General features: G+C 37.9%; 1 protein-coding gene across 18 annotated transcripts in view; it reads left to right on the plus strand.

Annotated features, from left to right (window-relative positions):
- The window catches only part of TTN (titin), a 461697-nt gene that overhangs the window by 377684 nt on the left and 56036 nt on the right, over positions 1-27977 (plus strand). For all 18 annotated transcript variants that reach the window (XM_033947057.1, XM_033947058.1, XM_033947060.1 and 15 more), the window contains 11 exons: positions 47-352; positions 453-740; positions 3325-3615; positions 3712-3999; positions 6649-7236; positions 7334-7438; positions 8571-8768; positions 8857-9153; positions 9253-9840; positions 10280-10582; positions 10856-27958. In XM_033947057.1, the coding sequence (XP_033802948.1) occupies positions 47-352; positions 453-740; positions 3325-3615; positions 3712-3999; positions 6649-7236; positions 7334-7438; positions 8571-8768; positions 8857-9153; positions 9253-9840; positions 10280-10582; positions 10856-27958 (20355 nt within the window). The remainder of the gene's footprint in view (positions 1-46; positions 353-452; positions 741-3324; positions 3616-3711; positions 4000-6648; positions 7237-7333; positions 7439-8570; positions 8769-8856; positions 9154-9252; positions 9841-10279; positions 10583-10855; positions 27959-27977) is intronic.

Raw genomic sequence — 27977 nt, forward strand, 5'->3', positions numbered from 1 at the left:
CATTTGGTATAGTATCTAATATTTCTAACTTTGCTTTAATTCACAGATCCTCCCGGACCACCTGCCTTCCCAAAAGTAACTGATACAACTCGCAATACCATAGCACTTTCTTGGAGTAAGCCAGCTTATGATGGTGGAAGCCCTATCTTGGGTTACCTGGTTGAAGTAAAAAGAGCTGATACTAATAACTGGGTTAGATGCAATGTGCCGAAAAACCTACAGAATACTGAATATGTTGTGACTGGACTGATGGAAAGTACCGAATATCAATTCCGTGTTTCTGCAGTCAACAAAATTGGATACAGTGAACCAAGTGAAGTTCCTGATATACATGTTGCCAAAGACATTTTAAGTAGGTGTTACAATTCAAAAATACAAAATTTATTAATGTTTTGCAATTTAAAGTGTATTTTTCTTATTTTTATAAATATTATATTTTTTCTCTAAAATAGTTCCACCAGAGGGAGATCTTGATGCTGATTTAAGAAAGGTACTTGTGTTACGTGCTGGAGTATCAATGAGAATATACGTACCAGTAAGAGGGCGTCCACCACCAAAGATTTCTTGGTCTAAAATGAATGCAAACATAAGAGACAGACAAGGACTTGAAATAAAATCATCTGACTATGATACCTTCTTATTCTGTGAAAATGTAAACCGGTACGATGCTGGCAAATATATCTTGACTTTGGAGAACAGCAGTGGCACCAAGACATATTCCATTGTTGTGAAAGTTCTAGGTAAATATCCATAAAACAATACTAAATTATTCTGTATATTTAATTTATTTGCTATATATCTTTATGCTGGATAATACTAAAATGGACATTTACATACAGAGGCTCCTGCTAAACATATAAGCTGTTATACATGGATAGTGCCACAGAAAAAATTATCTAACTGCAGTGGAACTGTCCAGATAGTGTCATTGCAGAATTAGGCTGGAATAGCTACGAGAGTGATTCTATAGGCACTGTTTATGATGCCCACTTAAAATCCATTCTGTAAAGAAAATAAGGAGCCTACTTTTCTTTTAGAATACTAGTATGAAGACTGAAAATATACTTATGTTTAAGGTGCAATAAATTACACCAGCCCTACAACTGGTTCAAATGCCAGTACCTAGATTTAGCACAATGATAGAATTTTGTAATTTATGTGCATACCTGTGTGCTCCACCCACGCTTTCCCCAAACTCCACCCATTACACATGCCTACTGGCAATGCACAAACAATCAAATTATGGTGCATACATTTCCACTAGTCATTTATATGCATAAATTGCTATTTATATGTCTTTCGGCTGCCTAAAACTAGGTAGCTTCATATAGATTCACTCTTACTGGGGCAATTCTATAACTAGGTACCTTCATTTAGGCACCCAAAGCTGGGCAATAACTGTTCCCTCTAAGCTGAGCAGGAGTCCTCCATCTACAGTCCTCCATTTGGGGGTGCCATTTCATTATCATATTTTCAATGGTGAGAGAAAGGTAAGTTCTATAGGACTCCAGAGAACCTGTCGGTCCCTTGAGATTGAATGCCAAAAAAAAAAGGTCCAACAGAAGGAGGGTCCACAAAACAAAGTGCCAATGGAGAAAACAGTGGGACAGGACAAAAGATTTTCCACCAGAGCCAACTGTCTCTGGTGGAAAGCCTTTTGTCCTAGAGTTTGAAAACATAATATTGAAGTACCTACTGGTAGCAGTGCAGTTGGAGGATATCCACTCAACTAAGAGGGAACAGTGTGGGCAATAGGAACGTATTTAATAAGAGAATCTAGGCACTCCTAGACATAACTTGATATCAGCATAGCTAACATTTAGGTAACCACACTTACACCAGTAATAGAGCTGGAATAAGTGTGGGTGCCTAAATTTATCAGGGCTGCGTGTAATTTACAGTATTTTGTAAGTTCACCTCATAAGTAGGATCTCTGCCTATATCCCACACATGTTCTTCCTCCTTGCAAATACACACTATGCAAGATAGTCATGTCATACTTACAGAATAACACTTAGGCAGTATACTGGCATACATGTGCCCTATATAGCATTCTAAATATTTATGTATACAACAAGCATGTAAATCCTAGTGCCTGGTTTGCAGAAATGCCATTCAGTAGTCCTAAATTAAACAACATAGTTATAACTATAGCAGCTAAAAATCACTACTATACATATAGGTCAAACAAATCAGAATTGAGAGGTCCAGGTCAGGAAGGCTTGAGTTCTCTAGTATTTTAGGACAGGATCTGCCAAGATAGACCATGTTTTTTAAATACATGGAAAAATTGACAATTTTATGCTGGTTATATCTGATATGAATATCCATTTCAGATAAAATAAAAGTCTAAAATATCAATGGGTCAAACAGGCACATAAATATTTACTTGTTAACACTTGAACAATCATGTTGCAGAATAGCAACATAAATGTGTAGATGGCTGAATATTAGTGTTTATCTTAGCCACTTTTGAAAACATAGATGTTTATTTTTTCCAAAACTGTCAGAGTCCAGGATCCTTTGCCAATTTTACTTTTGGAGGGGACATCGACCACAGGGGGATTAAGAGGGTGAACGCTCCTATTCCTTCCAGTGGAGCAGTGCTCATTAGGAGCACTTTTCTGAAACCTGGAGACATTAGAGAAGATTGTCCCTCTTCATTCCCCAAGTGTTTTTGTCCCCCCTCCCCCCCCCCACCCCAAGCAATTCTGACAACTGATGGTGAATGCTGTGACAGTTTTGGAAAACACAGATGTGTATGTGTCTAAAATGGCAGACATACAAGATGTGCTGGCATATACATGTGTGCATTGCTGTGTTGACCACATTGTTAATTTGGATATTGACCATTGCAAAATAGCTGCTGCCACCACACATAGCTAACACATACAGTGTATGTCAATTTTTGCTTGTATTTTAGAAAAACCTCTACATCAGCACTTTCTTTTCTAAAATACTAGTAAAAATTGGCATGTCCGAACATCGAATGTCTCAATTCCGATTTGTACTTTCTAAGATTGGTCTTATATAACAATATAGAACATTTTCATATTTTTTAATTGCTATGGCTGGTGTTTTAAAAATAATCCCCCCTTTTATAAAACCATGAAAGTGTTTTTTAGCGCCAGCTGGTGCACTGAATGCTCTGCGCTGCTTCTGACATTCATAGAGCATCGAGCATATGAGCATCGAGAGCAGCGCAGAGCATTCAATGCTCCGGCCTGTGCTAAAAATCGCTTCAGCAGTTTTGTAAAAGGAGGGGAGGGAATATGACTGTTGTCTATTTTTATATTCATATATTTGTGTTTTTGTTTTTTGCAGATACTCCAGGACCTCCAGTTAATCTTATTGTTAAAGAAACAACCAAAAATTCAGCTTTTATTTCATGGGACCCTCCTCTCATTGATGGTGGTAGTCCAGTAAAGAACTACATTGTTGAGAAACGTGATGCTGAGAGAAAAGCCTGGTCCACTGTTTCAACTGATTGCCCAAAGACTAGTTTTAGAATACCTAACTTAGAAGAAGGCAAATCTTACTACTTCAGGGTTTTAGCTGAAAATGAATATGGGATTGGAGAGCCATGTGAAACACACGATGTTGTTAAAGCTTCTGGTAAGATAATATGTATTTTGCCATATGTTACTACTAATAGGATATTGATTGTAATTATTGTGAACATTGACTTATTAATCTATTTCTTTTATCCAGAACAACCAGGACCAGTTATAGACCTGAAAGCCTTAGCTGTGTCAAAATCTGCTTGTACCCTTGGGTGGAAAAAACCTCTCAGCGATGGTGGTAGCCGTATTATTGGATATGTTGTTGATGTTATGACTGCTGAAGGCAAGTGGGAAGAAGTCATGAGAGCCAAGAATCTTCAATATTCCATGAAAGACTTGCAGGAAGGAAAAGAATACACTTTTAGAGTGAGAGCGGAGAATGAAGCTGGATTGAGTTCACCTTGTGAAATCACAATTGTAGCAAAGGATGATGTTGGTATGTTCTGCATGTCACCAATTCAGTTACTTTTGGTTGTTTTTATAATACTGAAAGACAACTCTTAAAAATTATTTTTGTTCTACTCTGGGAACCATGTGCTGGAAGACATTACAGTAATTACTCAGTCTGTTAAAGAGACCCACAATGCCAGAGCAATTGTCTGATCTATTCAGGAAAAGAAATCTGATCATATATAATGAATTGTAAATGCCCAAACAGTCAGGGATGATGGGATACATATGAAGAGTCATAACCTGCATATAGTTGAAGATAGTGATATGATGTTTAAAATCATTCCTGAGGCCTCATGTGAAATATTTTGCCCACTTTTAAAAACTACATCTTTTGGATTGAACAGAGGAGAGTGAGTGTGGATAGGACAAAAATTGTCAAATACCTCAGGTACAAAGGATTAGTGGCAAGTGGAGGGGGGGTTATAGAAAAGTGGTTAATTGGAGAGGTGCAGACTCAAGTGATTAATTAGAGAGGTTAATTGGAGAGGTGCAGATTCAAGAATAGTGTAAGAAATAATGCTGCCCATTTCTTACAATATTTTCCTGGTCCAAATAAGGTGCCTTCTAGCTATGCTGATGATATTCAGCTGGCTATCCTGGTAGACTGGGACTGACATGAGATGACAAAGAGAATTTCAGATGGGTTGCAGGATTGAGATTATGGTTTGATAATTATAGGTTGATCTTGAATGTGGTAAAAACCATGTCAATAGGTATCACTAGCTTAGGATTTTCCCGAACATGTCCTCCTAGATTGTATATATGGCACCAAAACATTGCTGTAGAAAAAAATGAGCACTAAGCACTATTCTATAAATGGCACTTTGAAATGGGCCTAGTGCCAGGATACATGCCAAACTTTTAGGCATGAGAATTTACACCTATTGAAACCTGGTGTAAATCTTTAAATTAGGCACAGATCTGCTGTATTCTGTAACACTGCATGCAAATTCTTGGAATACCAATTACCTGCCCATGCCCCCCACCCCATGGTCACACCTCCTTTTCAGATCCACGCACAAGAATTTACACATGCAGCTTTATAGAATGCACCTAGCAAGATGTGCATGTAAATGAATGCCAATAATTGCTTATTAGCGCCCAATTATTGCTGGTGATTGGTTTGTTACTCAATTAAATTGTGTATGCAAATTGCACATGTTCTCAAATTTGCATACATGCTTTTATGCAATATATATATATAGAATCTGGGGGTAAGTGGCTAACTTTAGTTGTTCAAATTCTGGGTGGTCTAGGAAGCAGGGCTAGGTCTGGCGAGTTAAAGTTAGATGGCAAACTCTGGTTTTCAGAGCTTGCCATCAGTAGCAGTGCTACATCTGAGCTCAGGAACCCTCCCCTTGATCTAATACATAAGAAAAAATATCTTCCATCAACCCTGATCCCTTTCCTTTTTTCCTGACACCCAAAGAATATACAGTAAAAGGTTTGGAAACATTTTCATTTATTGGCTGTTAGGAGGTAGAGAAAGGAATTGGAGCTTACCCCCAAACAGCCAATAAATAAAGAAAATGTTTCCAAGCACCAATCCCCTTCCCTCCTGATATCTAATATAAAAAGCTGATCCTCCGATTCTCCTATTAATCACTTTCTCTTTCAATACTCTATAAACAGCACATAACTCGGTAGGACAACAGCACCTGCAACATGTCATTCAAAATTATGTGCTGTTTATAGTATCACTTAAATTGAGTTAGGTGCTAGTAGGTGTGTAAAACTTAGGCACCAGTATATTTGGCCAGGGTTTTCTTGGCCTAAAATACTGGCACATAAATCTATCCATGCCTAAGCTCCACCCCAAATCTGCCCCAACCGTGCCTACTTGACTGTGGGCACCGGTAGGCACTTTAGTGTAGATGCCTACATTGAAGTTGTAGGCATCTATCGAGTTACATACCTACTGGTTAACAGTGCCAATTGAATCAATTAAAAAATTAAGTTATACCATTTTTCTATGGTTACAGTCAAAGCAGTTTACATATTACATACAGGTGCAAATTTTGCACGTGGAGCAATGAAGGGTTAAGTGACTTGCCCAGAGTCACAAGAAGCAGCAGTGGAAATTGAACTCGGTCCCCTAGATTCTCAGGCAGCTGTATTAACATTAGGCTACTCTTCCACTCCACTTAATTGAAGTAATTATGAGTTACACAAGGATCTAACCTATGCTCTCTTCTATAACATGCAGACCCATATTTCATAGCGCACAACTCCAAAGGAGACATGGCCTTGGTTGGGTCAGGGCATTCTCAGAAATTAAATGCAATGTTATAAAGTACCTACATTTGCATGTGTAAATGCCATCAGTTGAGTGTGAGTGTTTACACCAGCCCAAAGCTAGGCATGAAATGCACCTAAGCTAGTATTCTGTAAATGTCATTCCATGTAGAGTGTGTCATAGAGAATATTAGCTTAGGGTGGATCAACCTGGTGCCTATGTTTGGGCACAATTTAAAGAATTTCCCTCTATGTATATACATAGAGAACACTGCAGCTTTGCCTAATATTCAAGATGACTAGGTAAACAAACTATAATAAATACATTTTAAACTGTATTTCAGCTGCAAATATTTTAGATATTGGATATAAATATTTTGAACTTTTTACTTTATAGTGGCACCAAATATGGATTTAAGAGGTCTGCCTGACTTGTGCTATGTGGCAAGAGAAGGTAGCACTTTCCACCTTAAGATCCCAATAAGTGGAAAACCCGCCCCATCTGTAACCTGGAAAAAAGGTGAAGATCTGTTAACTGATACTACAAGAGTCAATGTGGAGTCTACTCCAATTAATACCACTCTTATAGTACGAGAATGCCAGAAAGACGATGCTTCAAAATACACAATTACACTGAAGAATGTTGCCGGAAGTAAAGAGTCTGCTGTGTTTGTGAAAGTTGTTGGGAAACCTGGTATCCCTACAGCACCAATAAAGTTTGAAGAAATCACAGCAGATGCTATAACTCTGATCTGGGGTCCACCAAAAGATGATGGTGGTTCAGAAATCACTAACTATATTCTCGAAAAGAGAGATTCAACAACCAACAAGTGGGTGACTTGTGCCTCTGCTGTCCAAAAAACTAAATTTAGAGTCACTAGGCTTCACGAGGGATCAGAGTATACTTTCAGAGTCAGTGCTGAAAATAAATACGGAGTTGGAGAAGGCCTTAAATCTGATCCTGTTGTAGCAAAACATCAATTTGGTAAGCAAAAAATGAAAATATTGAATCAATCAGTAAAAAAAAATGATATGTCTTATATTTACTTTGCTCTACAATCTAATTTTCTGTATATTTCTAGATGTACCTGATGCTCCTGCTCCCCCCAAAGTCGTTGCTATCCGACATGATTCTGCAGCGTTAACCTGGACAGATCCAAGAAAAACTGGTGGTTCACCAATCACAGGTAATTTTCCATTCTAAGCTACTTTGTAAGAGAAGAAATTGAAGCTAACATTTTAAAAGAGAATGATTTGCATGAATAAAAAGCACTTTACCCACATTAGAGATGTAGTTATCAACATGGGCTACCATTAAGTCATATTGTTTTATCACTAACATGATATTTTAGCACAGGTCCCATTTTATGCAATGAGAATTATCATTAATGGAAGAAAATAATGCACTTAGATTGCATTTTCAAATCTATGCACATTATTTTCAATGAAAAAAATACCTGTAGAAAAGGCTGGTATGAATGACTCTATGGCAAATTTCAAAGAAAAAAAGTGTACTTTCATTTTGAATAATAGTGCAAAGTCTGCTCCTATAAAGTGCCAGCAACAGGCTTTGGCAAAGGCAGACATTTTGAAAATAGCCCCTTTAATGTAAATAAATAATATTAAAAGCAAACATATATAGATTTCAGAAAACTTTAATTTAAGGCAAATGACCTTTAGAGGTATGTCTTTGAAGTAACTTGATCTTATACTCAGTCCTTAGAGGATTATCATTAGGCCATTGAAAAATATATTTTTGAAATAACTTAAAAAGTGCTCATTCAATTCATAAATTCGAAAATAGGTAAACTTATCTTATTTGTGAAGAGTTGTGAAGATGCAAGTCAAGAAAATTTCTTTTTCCATATGTAAGTCTGTGACACAAATAATATTAAGGGAACAAATTTCCTGGCACTACATATTTAAGTGCACTAAATATAAAGAAAATAATTAAATGTTACTTAAATAAATAGGGAAAACAGGGCCCACACAAGCAGGGCTCTTATGATTGTGTGCGGCTCAAAACATTGAGTTTTAGCCTTCTTGTTTAAGCCATTGAATGGGGTTTTTGGACCCATTCTATAAAGCTTATCACCTCACACTGATGGCCCTGCTTTCACTATTTATTTAAGTAACATTTAATTATTTTCTTTATATTTAGTGCACTTAAACATGTAATGCCAGGGGATTTTTGCCCCTATCCTGTTTTCCCTTATAGCAAAAAAATTATTGTGTATTTTGAAGTATCATTGCGCTATAGTTGGGATTATTGAGTTGATTAATAATAAGACATATCCAATTCATGTGTTTATTTTCTAGGTTATCATATTGAATGCAAAGAAAGAAATAGCCTTTTATGGAAGAGAGCTAACAAGACCCCAATACGAATGAAAGAATTCAGAGTAACAGGGTTAACTGAAGGCCTAGAATATGAATTCCGGGTTATGGCAATCAATTTGGCAGGAGTAGGTAAACCAAGCCTGCCATCTGAACCAGTTGTGGCACTTGATCCCATTGGTAAGAAAAATAAAAATGAGTTTATTCAGTTTTCATGCTTTTAAAAAACGCTTCTGTTTGCTCTACATGGTTTTTTTTTTATGTTTAGATCCTCCCGGTAAACCTGAGGTCATTAATGTAACAAGGAGCTCAGTAACTTTAATCTGGACAGAACCTAAATATGATGGTGGACATAAACTAACTGGTTACATTGTTGAGAAACGTGATCTGCCAGCAAAGGCTTGGATGAAAGCTAATCATATAAATGTACAAGAATGTGCTTTTACTGTTAATGATCTTTTTGAGGGTGCAAAATATGAATTCAGAATTAAAGCCAAGAATACCGCGGGAGCAATTAGCCCTCCATCGGAGTCTACAGGAGCCATTATATGCAAGGATGAATATGGTTAGTATCTCCTTGCAAATTTGTATTAAGAGTAATTGTGTGAATATGATACCCAAGCCTATTTGTTTTCTGACAATAAATTTTCTTTATCAATTACAGAAGCACCAACTATTGTTATTGATCCTGCCGTGAAAGAAGGCTTAACAGTTAAGGCAGGTGACACCATTGTAATAACAGCTACTAGCATCCTGGGGAAACCACTCCCACAATCTGCATGGTCTAAGGCAGGAAAGGATTTCAGACCTTCTGACATAGTTCAGATTGATACAACCCCAACCTCTTCCACAATTTCTGTCAAATATGCAACCAGGAAGGATTCTGGTGAATACACAATAACTGCTACAAATCCATTTGGTACAAAAGAGGAACATGTGCATGTAAAAGTATTAGATGTACCTGGACCTCCTGGACCTATTGAAATAAGCAGTGTCTCAGCTGAAAAAGCTACTCTTACCTGGACACCTCCTATTGAAGATGGTGGATCACCAATCACTTCCTACATACTTGAAAAGAGAGAAACTAGTCGGTTGCTTTGGACATTAGTCGCTGAAAATATTAACGTCTGCAAACATATTGTTAGCAAGCTTATTCAAGGAAATGAATATATCTTCCGTGTTTCTGCTGTGAACCATTATGGAACTGGTGAACCTGTACAATCAGAACCAGTTAAGATGGTGGATAGATATGGTACGTAACACAGATTTTAAAAGTGCTAAGTGGAACATAGAAAGTTTTATTTGCTTACATGGGATTGTTGAAAATTACCCACTACATATATATGGGTACAATTATGTACATGTAGCCAATACACAAATAACTGTACTATGTGTATCAGAGAGATGTTCCTGAGGGTGGGATTGGTACAGAATGTGCATTCACATATATGGTTTTAGATTTACTAAAGTATCTGCATGTGTTTTCATAGAAAACCCCACACAAATAGCAAGTGAAAATTTTGGGCATTTTCTCAAATCACTTTTCAAAGTGGAAATTGTTCCCTTTGAAAACTAGTGTAAAGTCTCTGGGTGAAAAGTACCTATAGACTTTACAGGTAGACGTATTATGAAGTTGTTTCTTGATAGTATTGATTTATATAGTTCAAAATTCTTCTTTTTTTTCTTACTAGGTCCTCCGGGTGCCCCTGGCAAACCAGAAATAACAAATGTGACTAAGTCATCTGTGACTGTGAACTGGAAAAGGCCAGCTGATGATGGTGGTAGTGAGATCACAGGCTACTATGTAGAAAGGAAAGAAAAGAAAGGATTGCGATGGGTCAGGGTAACAAAGAAACCAGTTTCAGACCTCAGATTCAAAGTGACAGGACTCCTTGAAGGAAATGAATATGAATTCCGTGTAAGCGCAGAAAATAAAGCAGGGATTGGACCTCCAAGTGATGCCTCACACCCAGTATTAATTAAGGATGTGGCATGTAAGAATTTCTTGACATTGTCAATGCTTTTCTTGCTGTTAAATATTTACTGATAGTTTCAAGTTCAAGTTTCATGTTTTGAGTTTGATGACTCGCCTATTTAGTTTTACTAAGCGAGATACAAAATCGATAAAAATATAAACATATATTTAGACATACAATTTAAAATTTAAAATAATGAGTTAGACAAATAGACTTATAGACCAACTAATACAAAAGGTAAGAAGGAACAGAACTACAATACACTGATGACTGTTTTTTTGACAATTGCAGATCCACCTGGACCACCTGCAAACCTACGAGTGACCGATACAACAAAATCTACAGCTACCTTAGCATGGGGCAAACCTCATTATGATGGTGGACTTGAAATAACTGGCTACACAGTTGAGCACAGAAAGGAAGGAGAAGAACAATGGATAAAAGACACAACTGGAACAGCTCTAAGAATCACTGAATATGTTGTTGCCAATCTTCAGTCAAGAACAAAGTATCACTTCAGAGTTTGTGCCATCAATGCTGTAGGTGTTGGTGAACCTGCACAAATTACAGATGAAATCAAAGAACGTGAAGAAAGCCCTGATTTTGAATTGGATGCTGAACTTAGAAAAACACTTGTTGTTAGAGCTGGACTAAGTATTCGCATATTTGTGCCAATTAAAGGTCGCCCAACTCCTGAAGTCACATGGATGAAAGGCGATATGCCTCTTAAATTACGTGCCAACATTGAAAATACAGAATCATTTTCTCTTTTAATCATCCCAGAGTGCAACAGAAATGATACTGGAAAATTTACTATGTTCCTTGAAAATGCTGCTGGCAAGAAATCTGGTTTTGTAAATGTAAAAGTTTTAGATACACCAGGACCACCAATAAATGTCAAAGCAAGGGATGTAACTAAGGATAGCATCACTCTTCAATGGGAGCTTCCTCTAATAGATGGTGGCTCACGAATAACAAACTATATTGTTGAAAAGCGTGAATCAACTCGGAAAGCGTATTCAACAGTAACAACTAAGTGTTCAAAATGTTCTCTAAGAATTCCTAATTTGTCTGAAGGATGTGAATATTACTTCAGAGTGCTAGCAGAAAATGAGTTTGGAATTGGTGAACCAGCAGAAACTCCTGAACCTATCAGAGCCTCTGAGGCACCATCACCACCTGAAAGCCTTAATATTATGGATGTGACTAAGAACAGTGTTAGCCTTGCATGGCCAAAGCCAGTACATGATGGTGGTAGCAAGATCACTGGTTATGTACTTGAACTACAGAAAAAGGGTTCGACTCACTGGACACATGTCACAACTGTGAAAACATTAGACTATGTAGTAAAAAATCTTAATGAAAATGAAGAGTATGTTTTCCAAGTTATGGCAGTTAACAGTGCTGGAAGAAGTGGTCCAAGAGAAAGCAGACCTGTTGTTGTTAAAGAGCTAATGGCACATCCAGAATTTGATCTTCGTGGTATTTACCAAAAAACTGTTATTGCCAAAGCTGGTGACAATATCAAAATTGAGATTCCTGTTCTTGGTCGTCCAAAGCCAATTGTGACTTGGAAAAAAGAAGATCAACTCCTAAAAGAAACACAAAGAATCAATGTTGAACGCACTGCAAATGCAACTATCCTAAACATTAATGAATGCACAAGAAATGATTCTGGAAAGTATACAGTGGCAGCTAAAAATATCCTTGGAGAAATCAGTGATATTATCACTGTTCAAGTACATGATATTCCTGGACCTCCAACTGGACCAATTAAATTTGATGAAATTTCATCCAACCATATAATTATGTCATGGGATCCTCCTGAAAATGATGGTGGAGTACCAATAAGCAATTATATTGTAGAAATGCGTGAAACCAACAGTACATCTTGGGTTGAATTAGCATCCACTGTGATACGTACAGCCTACAAAGCTATTCATCTTACCACTGGCCTCGAGTATCAGTTCCGAGTTAAAGCTCAAAACAGATATGGAACTGGTCCAGCTCTCAATTCAGATTCTATCATTGCTGCCTATCCATTTAAGGTTCCTGGGCCACCAGGAACTCCTCAAGTTATTGCAGTAACAAAAGATTCAATGACTATTAGCTGGCATGAGCCTCTCACTGATGGTGGAAGTCCAATTATGGGATATCATATTGAAAGAAAAGAACGAAACAGCATTCTTTGGCAAACTATAAGTAAAGCCTTGGTGGTAGGCAATATATTTAAATCAACTGGACTTACCGATGGAATTGCATATGAATTCCGTGTAATTGCAGAAAATATGGCTGGCAAAGGTAAACCAAGCAAATCATCTGATCCTACATTTGCTTTAGATCCCATTGATCCACCAGGCAAGCCAGTGGCTCTTAACATAACACGACATTCAGTGACACTACAGTGGACAAAGCCTGAATATAATGGAGGTTTTAAGTTAACTGGTTACACAGTTGAAAAGAAAGATCTTCCTAATGGACGTTGGCTAAAAGCTAACTTCAGCAATATACTAGAGACTGAATTTACTGTAAGTGGTTTGACTGAAGATGCTAAATATGAATTCCGTATAACTGCAAGAAATGCTGCAGGAGCTGTTAGCCAGCCATCTGAACCATCAGATGCAATAACATGCCGAGATGAAATTGAAGAGCCAAAGATTATGGTTGATGCCAAATTTAAAGATGTTTTAGTAGTAAAAGCAGGTGAAGTTTTCAGACTTGATGCTGATGTTTCTGGTCGCCCACTACCAACAATGTCATGGACAAAAGAAGGAAAGGATCTTGAAGATACTTCGAAACTAGAAATAAAAATAGCAGATTTCTCAACTGCACTGATCAATAAAGATTCAGCAAGAAGAGATGGTGGTGCATATACACTCACTGCTTCTAATCCTGGTGGCTTTGCAAAGCATATTTTTAATATTAAAGTACTTGATAGGCCAGGCCCACCTGAAGGACCTTTGGTTGTATCTGAAGTAACAGCAGAAAAATGTGTGTTGTCATGGTTGCCGCCACTGGATGATGGAGGTGCAAGTATTGATCACTATGTGGTTGAAAAACGTGAAACAAGCAGACTGGCATGGACAAGTGTAGCCACAGAAGTTCCAGTTACAAAACTGAAAGTCACAAAACTATTGAAAGGCAATGAATATGTGTTCCGTGTTATGGCCGTTAACAAATATGGAGTTGGAGAGGTTCTAGAATCACAGCCTGTGCATGCAGTAAATCCATATGTACCACCTGATGCACCAAAAAATCCTGAAGTAACTGCTATTACAAAAGACTCTATGATTGTTTGTTGGGGGCATCCTGATTCTGATGGTGGTAGTGAAATAATAAATTATATTGTAGAAAAGCGTGATAAAACTGGACATCGTTGGGTAAAATGCAACAAACGAATTGTCACTGAATTACGGTACAAAGTTTCTGGGCTGACTGAAGATCATGAGTACGAATTCAGAATCATGGCAGAAAATGCAGCTGGAATTAGCCAACCAAGCACAACTAGCCCATTCTATAAAGCATGTGATACAGTATTTAAACCTGGTCCACCAGGTAACCCTCGAGTTTTAGACACCACTAAATCTTCAATTACAATAGCATGGAATAAACCAGTTTATGATGGAGGCTCAGAAATCACAGGTTATATTGTTGAAATATCCTTACCCGAAGAAGATGAGTGGAAAATTGTAACACCACAATCTGGTCTCAAAGCCACTTCCTTTACTATCACTGGTCTTAAAGAGAATCAGGAGTATAAGATCCATATATGTGCTATAAACTCTGAAGGTGTTGGAGAACCCGCCCTTGTTCCTGGATCACCTAAAGCAGAAGAAAGAATGTTGCCACCTGAAATTGAGCTAGATGCTGAACTTCGAAAAGTTGTTTGCATCAGAGCTTGCTGTACATTAAGATTATTTGTTCCAATTAAAGGAAGGCCTGATCCTGAAGTGAAATGGACAAGAGAAAATGGCGAACCTTTAGAAAGAGCTAATATTGAATCAACAAGCTCATATACACTGCTTATAGTTCAAAATGTAAACAGATTTGACAGTGGTAAATATATGCTCACAATAGAAAATAGCTCAGGTAGCAAATCAGCATTTGTAAATGTAAGAGTTCTTGATACTCCTGGAGCTCCACAAAATCTGAAAATAAAAGAAATTACAAAGTCATCTGTTACATTAACATGGGATCCTCCACTCATAGATGGTGGTTCTAAAGTAAAGAATTATATTGTAGAAAAGCGTGAATCAACAAGAAAGGCATACTCAACAGTTGTTGCTAACTGTCACAAGAATAGTTGGAAAGTTGAACAGTTGCAGGAAGGTTGCAATTATTACTTTAGAGTACTAGCTGAAAATGAGTATGGCATTGGCCTTCCAGTAGAAACTTCAGAGTCTGTAAAAGTGTCCGAAAGACCTCTTCCACCTGGAAAAATAACCTTACTAGATGTTACAAGGAACAGTGTAAGTTTGTCTTGGGAAAAACCTGAACATGATGGTGGAAGCAGAATTTTAGGCTACATTGTAGAAATGCAAAGCAAAGGAAGTGAGAAGTGGGCAACTTGTGCAACAGTGAAAACTACTGAAGCTACTATAACTGGACTAATTCAAGGTGAAGAATATATGTTCCGCATTTCAGCCCAAAATGAAAAAGGAATTAGTGATCCCCGTCAGTTAGGAGTGCCTGTTATTGCAAAAGATCTTGTGATTGCACCAGTTATAAGACTATTATTTAACACTTTTACTGTGCTAGCTGGAGAAGACCTAAAGGTTGATGTTCCATTTGTTGCACGACCAAAACCTGCTATAACGTGGCATAAAGATAATCTGCCAATTAAAGAAACTACTAGGATAAATGCAGAGAGCACAGAAAATAACTCAATGCTGATGATAAAAGAAGCATGTAAAGATGATGTTGGACAGTATACCATAAAACTTGCAAATTCTGCAGGTGAAGCTCATGAGAACCTTAATATTGTTGTCCTTGATAAACCAGGACCACCTAAAGGACCAGTAAAGATAGATGAAGTAACAGCTGACAGCATTAGTATTTCATGGGAGCCACCAGAATATGATGGTGGAAGTTCTATAAACAATTATATTGTTGAAAAAAGAGATACTTCCACAACAGTTTGGCAAATAGTTTCAGCAACTGTTGCAAGAACCACTATAAAGGCTAGTCGATTAAAGACTGGATGTGAATATCAGTTCAGAATTGCAGCTGAGAACCGATATGGGAAAAGTGGATATCTTATTTCTGATGCTGTTATAGCCCAATACCCATTTAAAGTCCCTGGTCCCCCTGGAACACCTTTTGTATCAGTTGTCACAAAAGATAGTATGGTTGTACAATGGCATGAACCTGTCAATGATGGTGGTAGCAAGATCATTGGATATCATCTAGAGAGCAAGGAAAGAAATAGCATTCTCTGGGTTAAATTAAACAAAACAGCTATTCAGGACACAAAGTTTAAGGCAACTGGTCTTGAAGAAGGCATTGAATATGAATACAAAGTTTATGCAGAGAATATAGCAGGCATTGGAAAGCCTAGTAAAGTATCTGAATGCTATGTAGCACGTGACCCATGTGATGCTCCAGGTCGTCCAGAACCTATAATTATTACAAGGAATTCAGTAACCCTTCAGTGGACAAAGCCTGAATATGATGGTGGAAGCAAGATTACTGGTTACATAGTTGAAAAGAAAGAGTTACCTGAAGGCCGCTGGATGAAAGCAAGCTTCACAAATGTTATAGAGACTAAGTTTGCAGTAACTGGTTTAGTTGAAGATCAGCGATATGAATTCCGTGTTATAGCAAGAAATGCTGCTGGTGTTTTCAGTGAACCTTCAGAAAGCACAGGGGCAATAACAGCTAAAGATGCAATTGAGCCTCCTCGTATAAGTATGGATCCAAAATATAAAGAAATGATTGTATTACACGCTGGTGAAACATTCAAGATTGATGCTGATATTTATGGCAAACCTATACCATCTGTTCAATGGCTTAAAAGCAATCAAGAACTTGTAAATACAGCTCGTTTGGAAATAAAGAGCACCGATTTTACCACAAGTCTCAGTGTAAAAGAAGCTATTCGTGTTGACAGTGGTGTATATACATTATTACTCAAAAATGTTGGAGGAGAAAAATCTGCTTCTGTGCATGTTAAAGTTCTTGATCGGCCAGGACCACCTGAAGGACCTATTGTTATCACTGGAGTAACTGCTGAAAAATGCACATTGGCATGGAAACCACCACTTCAAGATGGTGGTAGTGATATTTCACACTATATTGTGGAAAAAAGAGAAACTAGTCGTTTAGTTTGGACAGTAGTTGATTCTAATGTACAAATTCTTAGTTGCAAAGTTACCAAACTTTTGGAAGGAAATGAATATATCTTCCGGGTAATGGCTGTAAACAAATATGGTGCTGGTGAACCTCTTGAATCTGAGTCAGTGGTTGCAAAAAATCCATTTACTGTTCCACTTGCACCAAAGGCTCCTGAAGTAACAGCAGTGACAAAGGACTCAATGACTGTCATATGGGAAAGGCCAGCTTCTGATGGTGGCAGTGAAATAATTGGCTATGTAGTTGAAAAACGAGACAAAGAAGGTATTCGATGGACAAGGTGCAACAAGCGTTTGGTCAGTGAACTGCGCTTCAGGGTAACTGGACTTGTTGAAAGCCATCACTATGAATTTAGAGTGTATGCTGAAAATGCTGCTGGTCTGAGTGAATCTAGTCCACCTTCCATTTATTGTAAAGCTTGTGATCCTATTTACAAGCCAGGTCCACCTAATAATCCTAGAGTAGTAGATGTTACCAAATCTTCAGTTTTCCTTTCCTGGAGCAAACCAATTTATGATGGTGGCTGTGAAATTCAGGGATACATTGTTGAAAAATGTGATATTAGCACTGATGAATGGGCTATGTGTACTCCACCAACTGGTATCAAGGAAACACATTTGGAAGTAGATAAATTACTGGGAAAACACGAATATAAATTCCGCATCTGTGCTGTCAATAAAGCTGGTGTGGGAGAGCATGCAGATATTCCTGGTTCTGTTGTTGTTGAAGAAAAATTGGAACCCCCAGACCTTGATCTTGATCTTGAACTTCGGAAAATTATAAACTTAAGGGCGGGATGTTCATTGAGATTATTTGTTCCTATTAGAGGGCGTCCTACTCCAGAAGTCAAATGGGCAAAGGTTGATGGTGAAATCAGAGAAACAGCTCAGATTGATGTCACCAGTAGTTTTACTACACTTGTGCTTGACAATGTTAATAGATTTGACAGTGGAAAATATACTTTAACTTTAGAAAACAGTAGTGGAACAAAGTCTGCCTTTGTCAGTGTAAGAGTGTTGGATTCACCTAGTGCCCCTGTAAACCTCAAAGTGAAAGAAATCACCAAAGATTCAGTTTCACTTACATGGGAACCACCTTTATTGGATGGAGGAGCTAAAATTAAGAACTATATTGTTGAAAAACGTGAAACCACCAGAAAAGCATATGCTACTGTTGTAACAAATTGTCATAAGACATCATGGAAAATAGACCAGCTTCAAGAAGGATGTAATTACTACTTTAGAGTTACTGCTGAAAATGAATATGGAATTGGCCTTCCAGCAGAAACAACTGATCCTGTTAAGGTGTCTGAGGTTCCCCAGCCTCCAGAAAAACTAACAGTAGTTGATGTCACAAGAAATAGTGTATTTCTCACTTGGGAAAAGCCAGAACATGATGGTGGAAGTAGAATCCTTCAGTACATAGTAGAAATGCAAGCTAAAGGAAGTGATAAATGGTCAGACTGCGCACATGTGAAAACACTTGAAGCATCGATTACTAATTTAGCACAAGGAGGAGAATATCTCTTTAGAGTGATGGCAGTAAATGAAAAAGGCAAAAGTGATCCAAGAACTCTTGCTGTTCCTGTTGTTGCTAAAGATTTGGTCATTGAACCAGATATACGACCAGCATTCAGTAGCTACAGTGTTCAGGTGGGCCATGATTTGAAAGTTGAAATACCAATATCTGGACGACCAAAGCCAACAGTGGTCTGGACAAAAGATGGCCAAACATTAAAACAAACAACAAGAGTCAATGTCAGCGATTCAGCTAACGTCACTGTACTGAATATTAAAGAAGCCAGTAAAGAAGATGCTGGCATGTATGGAATTTCAGTAACCAATATTATTGGACAAAAAGCAGCAAATATTGAAATTATAACACTAGATAAGCCGGATCCACCAAGTGGCCCTGTTAAATTTGATGAAATTAGTGCTGAGAGCATTACAATATCCTGGAATCCTCCAGTGTATACAGGTGGCTGCCAGATCTCTAATTACATTGTTGAAAAGAGGGATACAACAACGATTGTTTGGGAGACTGTATCAGCTACAATTGCTAGAACCACTCTGAAAGTGTCTAAACTCAAAACTGGCACAGAATATCAGTTTAAAATATATGCTGAAAACAGATATGGACGAAGTTTTGCCTTGGATTCTGAACCAATAATAGCCCAGTATCCCTATAAAGAACCAGGTCCCCCTGGTACACCATTTGTGACAACTGTTACTAAAGATAGTATGGTTGTGCAGTGGCATGAACCAATAAATGATGGAGGAAGTAAAATACTAGGCTATCATGTTGAGCGAAAAGAAAAAAACAGTATTTTGTGGACTAAGATCAACAAAACTATTATTCCAGATACACATCTGAAGACAATTAATCTTGAAGAAGGAATTGAATATGAATTTAGGGTTTATGCAGAGAATATTGTTGGTATAGGCAAAGCAAGCAAAATTTCAGAGTGCTATGTAGCTCGTGACCCTTGTGATCCTCCAGGGTGCCCAGTACCTATAATTGTAACAAGAAATGCAATTACTCTCCAGTGGACCAAACCAGAATATGATGGAGGTAGCGTGATTACTGGTTATGTTGTAGAAAAACGTGATCTCCCTGATGGACGCTGGATGAAAGCTAGCTTTACAAATGTCATTGAAACTGAGTTCACCATAACAGGTCTTACTGAAGATCAAAGATATGATTTTAGAGTTATTGCAAGAAATGCTGCTGGCACAATTAGCAAACCTTCTGATAGTACAGGGCCAATTACAGCAAAGGATGAAGTGGAGCCACCAAGAGTCTCCATGGATCCAAAGTACAAAGACACTATTGTTGTGAATGCAGGGGAAACATTCAAACTTGAAGCTGATGTACATGGAAAACCCATCCCTACTATCCAGTGGTTTAGAGGTGATAAGGAAGTTGAAGAATCTGCAAGATGTGAGATAAAGAACACAGATTTTAAGGCATTAATTACAGTAAAAGATGCAATTAGAATTGATGGTGGACATTATACTCTACAAGTTTCTAACGTAGCAGGCAGTAAATCAGTGCCAATAATTGTAAAAGTATTGGACAGACCAGGGCCTCCAGTCGGACCTGTTCAAATTACTGGTGTTACTTGTGACAAATGTTCATTATCATGGTCACCACCTGAACATGATGGTGGTAGTGATGTTTCTCACTACATTATTGAAAAGAGAGAAACTAGCCGTCTTACCTGGACTGTTGTCGCTTCAGATGTAGTAACCACATCATTAAAAGTAACTAAACTTTTGGAAGGCAATGAATATATTTTCCGTATATTGGCTGTTAACAAATATGGTATTGGTGAGCCTCTGGAATCTGCTTCTGTACTAATGAAAAATCCATTTGTCCTTCCTGGTCCACCAAAGGCTCTGGAAATAACTAACATTGCAAAGGACTCAATGACTGTTTGCTGGAGCCGACCAGATAGTGATGGTGGCAGTGAAATTATTGGATATATTGTGGAAAAAAGAGATCGAACTGGAATAAGATGGACAAAATGCAATAAACGCAGAGTTACAGATTTACGTTTCAGAGTTACAGGCTTAACAGAAGATCATGAATTTGAATTCCGTGTATCTGCTGAAAATGCTGCAGGCATTGGTGAATCAAGTCAGCCTTCAATTTTCTATAAGGCCTGTGATCCTATATTCAAACCTGGACAACCTACTAATGCCCATGTAGTAGATACGTCTAAAAATTCAATTACACTTGTGTGGGGTAAACCTATTTATGATGGTGGTAGTGAAATCCAAGGCTATATTGTAGAAATCTGTAAAGCAGATGAAGAAGAATGGAAAATATGCACCCCACAAACTGGATTACAAGTCACACGATATGAAATTAAAAAACTTATTGAACATCAAGAATATCAGATCCGAGTATGTGCTGTTAATAAAGCTGGTGTAGGTGAGGCTGCAGCAGTTCCTGGTACAGTTAAACCAGAAGATAAACTTGAAGCACCTGAACTTGATCTTGATTCAGAACTGAGAAAAGGAATAGTGGTCAGAGCTGGTGGAAATGTTAGTATTCATATACCATTCAAAGGCAGACCAACCCCAGATATCAGCTGGTCTCGAGAAGATGCTGAACTTACTGATAAATGTCAAATTGAAAGAGGCATCAACTATACCCACCTATCAATAGGCAATTGTGATAGAAATGATGCTGGGAAATACATTCTTAAGTTGGAAAATAGCAGTGGGTCCAAATCTGCCTTTGTTACAGTAAAAGTTCTTGATTCACCTGGGCCACCACAGAACCTAATAGTAAAAGATATAAGAAAAGATTCTGCCACACTAACATGGGAGCCACCTGTAATTGATGGTGGCTCAAAGATTAAGAACTATGTTATTGACAAACGAGAATCAACCAGAAAAGCATATGCTAATGTAACTACAAAATGCAATAAAACAAGTTTTAAGGTTGAAAATCTTACAGAAGGAGCCATTTATTACTTTAGAGTTATGGCTGAAAATGAATTTGGTATTGGTACACCAGTTGAAACAATAGATGCAGTAAAAGCTTCAGAACCACCTTTACCACCCGGAAAAGTCACACTTACTGATGTAACTCAGAGAAGCGCATCGCTTATCTGGGAGAAACCTGAACATGATGGTGGCAGCAGAGTAATTGGATACTTGGTTGAAATGCAATCTAAAGGAATAGATAAATGGAATGTTGTTACAGAAACCAAAACTTGCAATGCTGTTGTTACTGGTTTAAGTTCAGGACAAGAGTATCAATTCCGTGTGATTGCTTATAATGAAAAAGGAAAAAGTGATCCAAGACAACTTGCAATTCCTGTAATAGCTAAAGATTTGACTATTGAACCAAGTTTGAAAGTTATGTTTAATACATACAGTGTCCAAGCTGGAGAAAATCTAAAGATAGAAATACCAGTTATTGGCCGACCCAAACCTCAGATTTCTTGGGAAAAAGATGATCAGTTACTTAAACAAACAACTAGAGTAAATGTTGATGATACACCAACATCGACTATCTTGCACATTAAAGACAGTAACAAAGAAGATTTTGGAAAATATACTGTAACCGCATCAAACAGTGCTGGCAAAGCAACAGAGCAAATCAGTATAATTATTCTTGATAAGCCTGGTCCACCAAAAGGACCAGTTAGATTTGATGAAATTAGCTCAAACTTTGTTGTCTTCTCATGGGATCAACCAGAGTACACTGGAGGATGCCAAATAAATAACTATATAGTAGAGAAGCGTGATACAACTACAACCTCCTGGCAAATAGTATCAGCAACAGTTGCCAGAACAACCATTAAAGTAGCAAAATTGGTTACTGGTTCTGAATATCAGTTTAGAATTTTTGCTGAAAATAGATATGGAAAGAGCTCTTCTTTGGATTCTTCAGCAGTTGTTGTACAGTATCCATATAAAGAGCCTGGTCCACCAGGTACTCCATTTGTAACATCAATTTCCAAGGACCATATGATTGTACAGTGGCATGAACCAGTAAATGATGGTGGTAGCAAAGTTCTTGGCTATCATCTTGAGCGCAAGGAGAAAAATAGCATTCTCTGGGCAAAAGTAAATAAAACCCTTGTTCAAGATACAAAATTAAAAACAGATGGCCTTGAAGAGGGACTGGAGTATGAGTTCAGAGTTTATGCTGAAAATATAGTTGGCATCGGTAAAGCTAGCAAAGTATCTGAATGCTATGTTGCACGTGACCCATGTGATCCACCTGGTCGCCCAGAAGCCATTGTTATCACTAGAAATTATGTCACACTTAAATGGAAAAAACCTGAATATGATGGTGGTAGCAAAATTACTGGATATATTGTAGAAAGAAAAGAACTACCAGAAGGTCGTTGGATGAAAACCAGTTTTACAAATGTACTAGATACTGAATTTACTGCAACTGGTCTTGTTGAAGATCAAAGGTATGAGTTTAGAGTAATTGCAATGAATGCAGCTGGTAACGTTAGTGAACCATCTGAAAGCACTGGACCAATCACTGCTAGAGATGAAATTGATGCACCAAGAGCTTCAATGGATCCCAAATACAAAGATGTAATTGTTGTTCGTGCAGGAGAAACATTTGTTCTGGAGGCTGACATCCATGGCAAACCTATTCCTGACATCACATGGTCCAAAGATGGAAGAGAACTTGAAGCAACAGCTGCAAGAATGGAAATTAAATCTACCATTCAAAAAACAACTCTAACAGTTAAAGACTGCATACGAATTGATGGAGGACAATATATACTTAATCTGAGCAATGTGGGTGGCACGAAATCTATACCAATAACAGTAAGAGTTCTGGACAGGCCAGGACCTCCAGAAGGTCCTTTGAAAGTCACAGGAGTCAAAGCAGAAAAATGCTATTTGTCTTGGAATCCACCACTACAGGATGGTGGTGCCAACATTTCTCACTATAACATAGAAAAAAGAGAGACAAGTAGACTGTCTTGGACACAAGTTGCAACTGATGTACAGGCCCTTAGCTACAAAGTGACTAAACTTCTCACAGGCAATGAATACATATTCCGTGTAATGGCTGTGAACAAATATGGAATTGGAGAGCCACTAGAATCTGAGCCTATATTGGCTCGTAATCCATTCAAAACACCAGGTCCACCTTCGGTGCCAGAGGTTACAGCAATAACAAAAGATTCTATGGTTGTAAATTGGGAACGACCAGTGGATAATGGTGGGGCTGAAATTGAAGGTTACATACTTGAAAAACGTGATAAAGATGGTATTAGATGGACCAAGTGCAGCAAGAAAAAACTAACAGATTTGCGATTAAGAGTAACTGGACTTTCAGATGGACATTTCTATGAATTCAGAGTTGCTGCAGAAAATGCTGCTGGTGTAGGGGAACCAAGTGAACCATCTATTCTCTATCGAGCTTGTGATGCAGTGTATCCACCAGGCCCACCAAGTAATCCAAAGGTAACAGACACTTCCAGATCTTCAGTATCCCTAGCTTGGAACAAACCCATTTATGATGGTGGTGCCCCAATTACAGGATATGTAGTAGAGATGAAACAAGTATCTGCAGATGACTGGACCACTTGTACACCACCAACTGGATTACAAGGAAAGCAGTTCACTGTAACAAAACTTAAAGAAAATGCTGAATATAATTTCCGCATTTGTGCTATCAACTCTGAAGGAGTTGGGGAACCAGCAAGTATACCTGGAACTGTTATTGCAGCTGAAAAAGTTGAACCTCCTGAAATTGAACTTGATGCTGACTTAAGAAAAATTGTTACTGTACGTGCTGGTGGCACATTGCGCTTATTTGTTACTATTAAAGGTAGACCTGAGCCTGAGGTTAAATGGGAAAAAGCAGAAGGCATTCTTACTGACCGAGCACAAATTGAAGTTACAAGTTCATATACTATGATGGTTATTGATAATGTGAACAGATTTGACAGTGGCAAATATAATTTAACTTTGGAAAATAATAGTGGCTCTAAATCAGCTTTTGTTAATGTAAGAGTACTCGATTCACCCAGTGCACCAATAAATCTAATAATTAAGGAAGTAAGGAAAGATTATGTGGCATTATCTTGGGAACCACCACTGATTGATGGTGGAGCTAAAATCACAAACTACATTGTTGAAAAACGAGAATCTACAAGAAAAGCATATGCCACTGTTACAAATAACTGCACTAAGACTATGTTCAAAGTAGAACAGCTACAAGAAGGAGGCATTTACTATTTCCGGATCCTGGCCTCTAATGAATACGGGATTGGTTTACCAGCAGAAACAAAAGATCCAGTTAAAGCTTCTGAACCACCTTTGCCTCCTGGAAGAGTAAACCTTGTAGATGTAACTCGTAATACTGCTACAATTACATGGGAGAAACCAGAAAGTGATGGTGGTAGTAAAATCACTAGCTACATAGTGGAAATGCAAACTAAAGGTAGTGAAAAGTGGAGGACATGCACTGAAGTTAAAACTCTAGAAGCAACAATATCAGGCTTAACTATGGGAGAGGAATATAGCTTTAGAGTGGTTGCTGTCAATGAAAAAGGAAAAAGTGATCCAAGACAACTTGGGGTTCCTGTAGTTGCAAAGGACATTGAAATACAACCTTCTGTTGAACTTCTTTTCAATACTTTTAGTGTAAAAGCTGGAGATGATCTAAAGATTGATATACCCCTTAGAGGCAGACCATCTCCCTCTGCAGTCTGGAAGAAAGACGGAGAGTTATTAAAACAGACAACTAGGGTAAATGTGCATACAACCAAGGCTTCAACACTGTTGTCCATTAAGGAAGCTTCACGAGAAGATGTAGGAAATTATGAACTATTGGTTTCAAATAGTGCTGGTTCAACAATAGTTTCTCTCAGTATAATAGTTCTTGACAGACCTGGAGCTCCAGGACCTATACGCATTGATAATGTCAGTGCAGATAACATAACAATTTCATGGGATCCTCCAGAGTATGATGGTGGCTGTCATATTAGCAATTACATTGTTGAAAAGAGAGAAACTACCACCACAACATGGGAATTAGTATCTGCAACAATAGCCAGAACATCAATAAAGGTAGCACGTCTAACAACCGGGTCTGAATATCAATTCCGTGTTTCTGCAGAAAACCGCTATGGTAAGAGCCACTATACTGAATCTTCACCTATTGTTGCACAGTATCCATTTAAACCACCTGGTCCACCTGGAACTCCACATGTTAAACACGCAACTAAATCTTTTATGATTGTAAGCTGGCAGATACCGGTTAATGATGGTGGAAGTCAAGTGCTTGGGTATCATCTTGAACATAAAGAAAGAAGCAGTATTCTATGGACAAAAGTAAATAGAACTCTTATAGCTGACACTCAACTAAAGGTCACTGGCCTTGAAGAGGGACTGATGTATGAGTATCGTGTGTATGCTGAAAACATTGCGGGAATTGGAAAATGCAGTAAATCATGTGAACCAGTTGCTGCAAGAGACCCATGTGATCCTCCAGGTCAACCAGAAGTTACTAATATTACAAGAAAGTCTGTCTCACTATCTTGGTCTAAACCAGAATATGATGGTGGAGCTAAAATCACAGGCTATATTATTGAACGTAGGGAGCTTCCAGATGGACGTTGGCTGAAATGCAATTTTACTAACATACAGGAAACCTACTTTGATGTAACTGAACTCACAGAAGATCAACGATATGAATTTCATGTTATTGCAAGAAATGCTGCTGGATTGTTTAGTGAACCATCTGAATCAACTGGACCTATCACAGTCAAAGATGATATGGATGCACCAAGAATCATGATGGATGTCAAATTCAGAGATATTGTTGTTGTTAAAGCTGGAGAAATCCTGAAAATCAATGCAGACATTGCAGGGCGTCCTATACCTGTAATTTCATGGACAAAAGATAGTAAAGAGATTGAAGAAAAAGCAAGAGTTGAAATACAATCAACAGATAATACCACTGTTTTAACTGTTAAAGACTGCATTAGACAGGACTCTGGACAGTATATATTAACACTGCAGAATGTTGCAGGAACTAGATCATTCACTGTAAACTGCAGAGTCCTTGATAGGCCTGGTCCACCTGCAGGCCCAATAGAAGTAACTGGTGTTACTGCTGAAAAATGCTCACTTTCCTGGGGTCCACCTCAAGAAAATGGTGGTGCTGAAATTGACCACTATATTGTAGAAAAACGGGAGACTAGCCGACTTGCTTGGACACTTTGTGAAGCAGAACTTAGAATGACATTCTGTAAAATAACAAAACTGCTAAAAGGCAATGAATATATTTTCAGAGTAATAGCTGTTAACAAATATGGAGTTGGTGAGCCTTTGGAGAGTCAAGCAATAAAAGCAATAGATCCGTTCACAGTCCCAAGTGCACCCCATTCTTTAGAGATCACAAGTGTGACCAAAGAATCAATGGTTCTTTGCTGGGCAAGACCAGATAATGATGGAGGTAGTGAAATATCAGGATATACAGTTGAGAGACATGAAAAGAATAGCTTACGATGGATACGTGTAAACAAAAAACCAGTTTATGATTTACGAGTGAAATCATCTGGTCTAAGAGAAGGCTGTGAATATGAATATCGTGTCTATGCAGAAAATGCTGCTGGTTTCAGTGAGCCCAGTGAACCTTCACCACTAATTCTTGCAGAAGATCCAATTTTCCTACCATCTCCTCCATCCAAACCTAAAATTGTAGATTCAACAAAGTCAAGCATAACTGTTGGATGGACAAAACCTTTATTTGATGGAGGTTCTCCAATAACTAGTTACACAGTTGAATACAAGAAATCAGATGAAACTGACTGGTCAATTGCTGTTACAAAATTAAGGGGTACAGAATATACAGTAATAGGATTAACATCAGGAAGTGAGTATGTCTTCAGAATAAGATCTGCTAACAAAGTTGGAACAAGTGATCCAAGTGATGTCTCTGATCCTCAGATAGCAAAAGAAAGAGAAGAAGAACCTGCATTTGACATTGATAGTGAAATGCGCAAGACTTTAATTGTAAAAGCTGGTGAATCATTTACAATGACTGTGCCTTTTAGAGGAAAACCAGTTCCTAATGTAATGTGGAGTAAACCAGATACTGATCTACGTTCACGAGCAAACATTGATTCATCAGATTCTTGCACATCACTTACTATTGAAAAAGCAACAAGAAATGATTCTGGCAAATATACTCTGATGTTGCAGAATATTCTAAACACTATTTCATTGACTTTAGTTGTCAAAGTTCTTGACTCTCCTGGCCCACCATTAAATATTGTTGTAAAAGAAGTAACAAAAGAATCTGCTGTTTTGTCATGGGATGTTCCTGAAATTGATGGTGGTGCTCCTGTTAAGAATTATCATATTGAGAAAAGAGAAGCCAGTAAGAAAGCCTGGGTTACTGTTACTAACAACTGTCATCGACTTACCTACAAAATTACCAGCCTTCAAGAAGGTGCAATATACTATTTCAGAATCTCTGGAGAAAATGAATTTGGTGTTGGTGTACCTGCTGAAACAAAAGAAGGAGTTAAAATAACAGGTTAGTGCTTGTATTATGT

Source organism: Geotrypetes seraphini, chromosome 5, assembly GCF_902459505.1.
Source record: "Geotrypetes seraphini chromosome 5, aGeoSer1.1, whole genome shotgun sequence".
Taxonomy (NCBI): domain Eukaryota; kingdom Metazoa; phylum Chordata; class Amphibia; order Gymnophiona; family Dermophiidae; genus Geotrypetes; species Geotrypetes seraphini.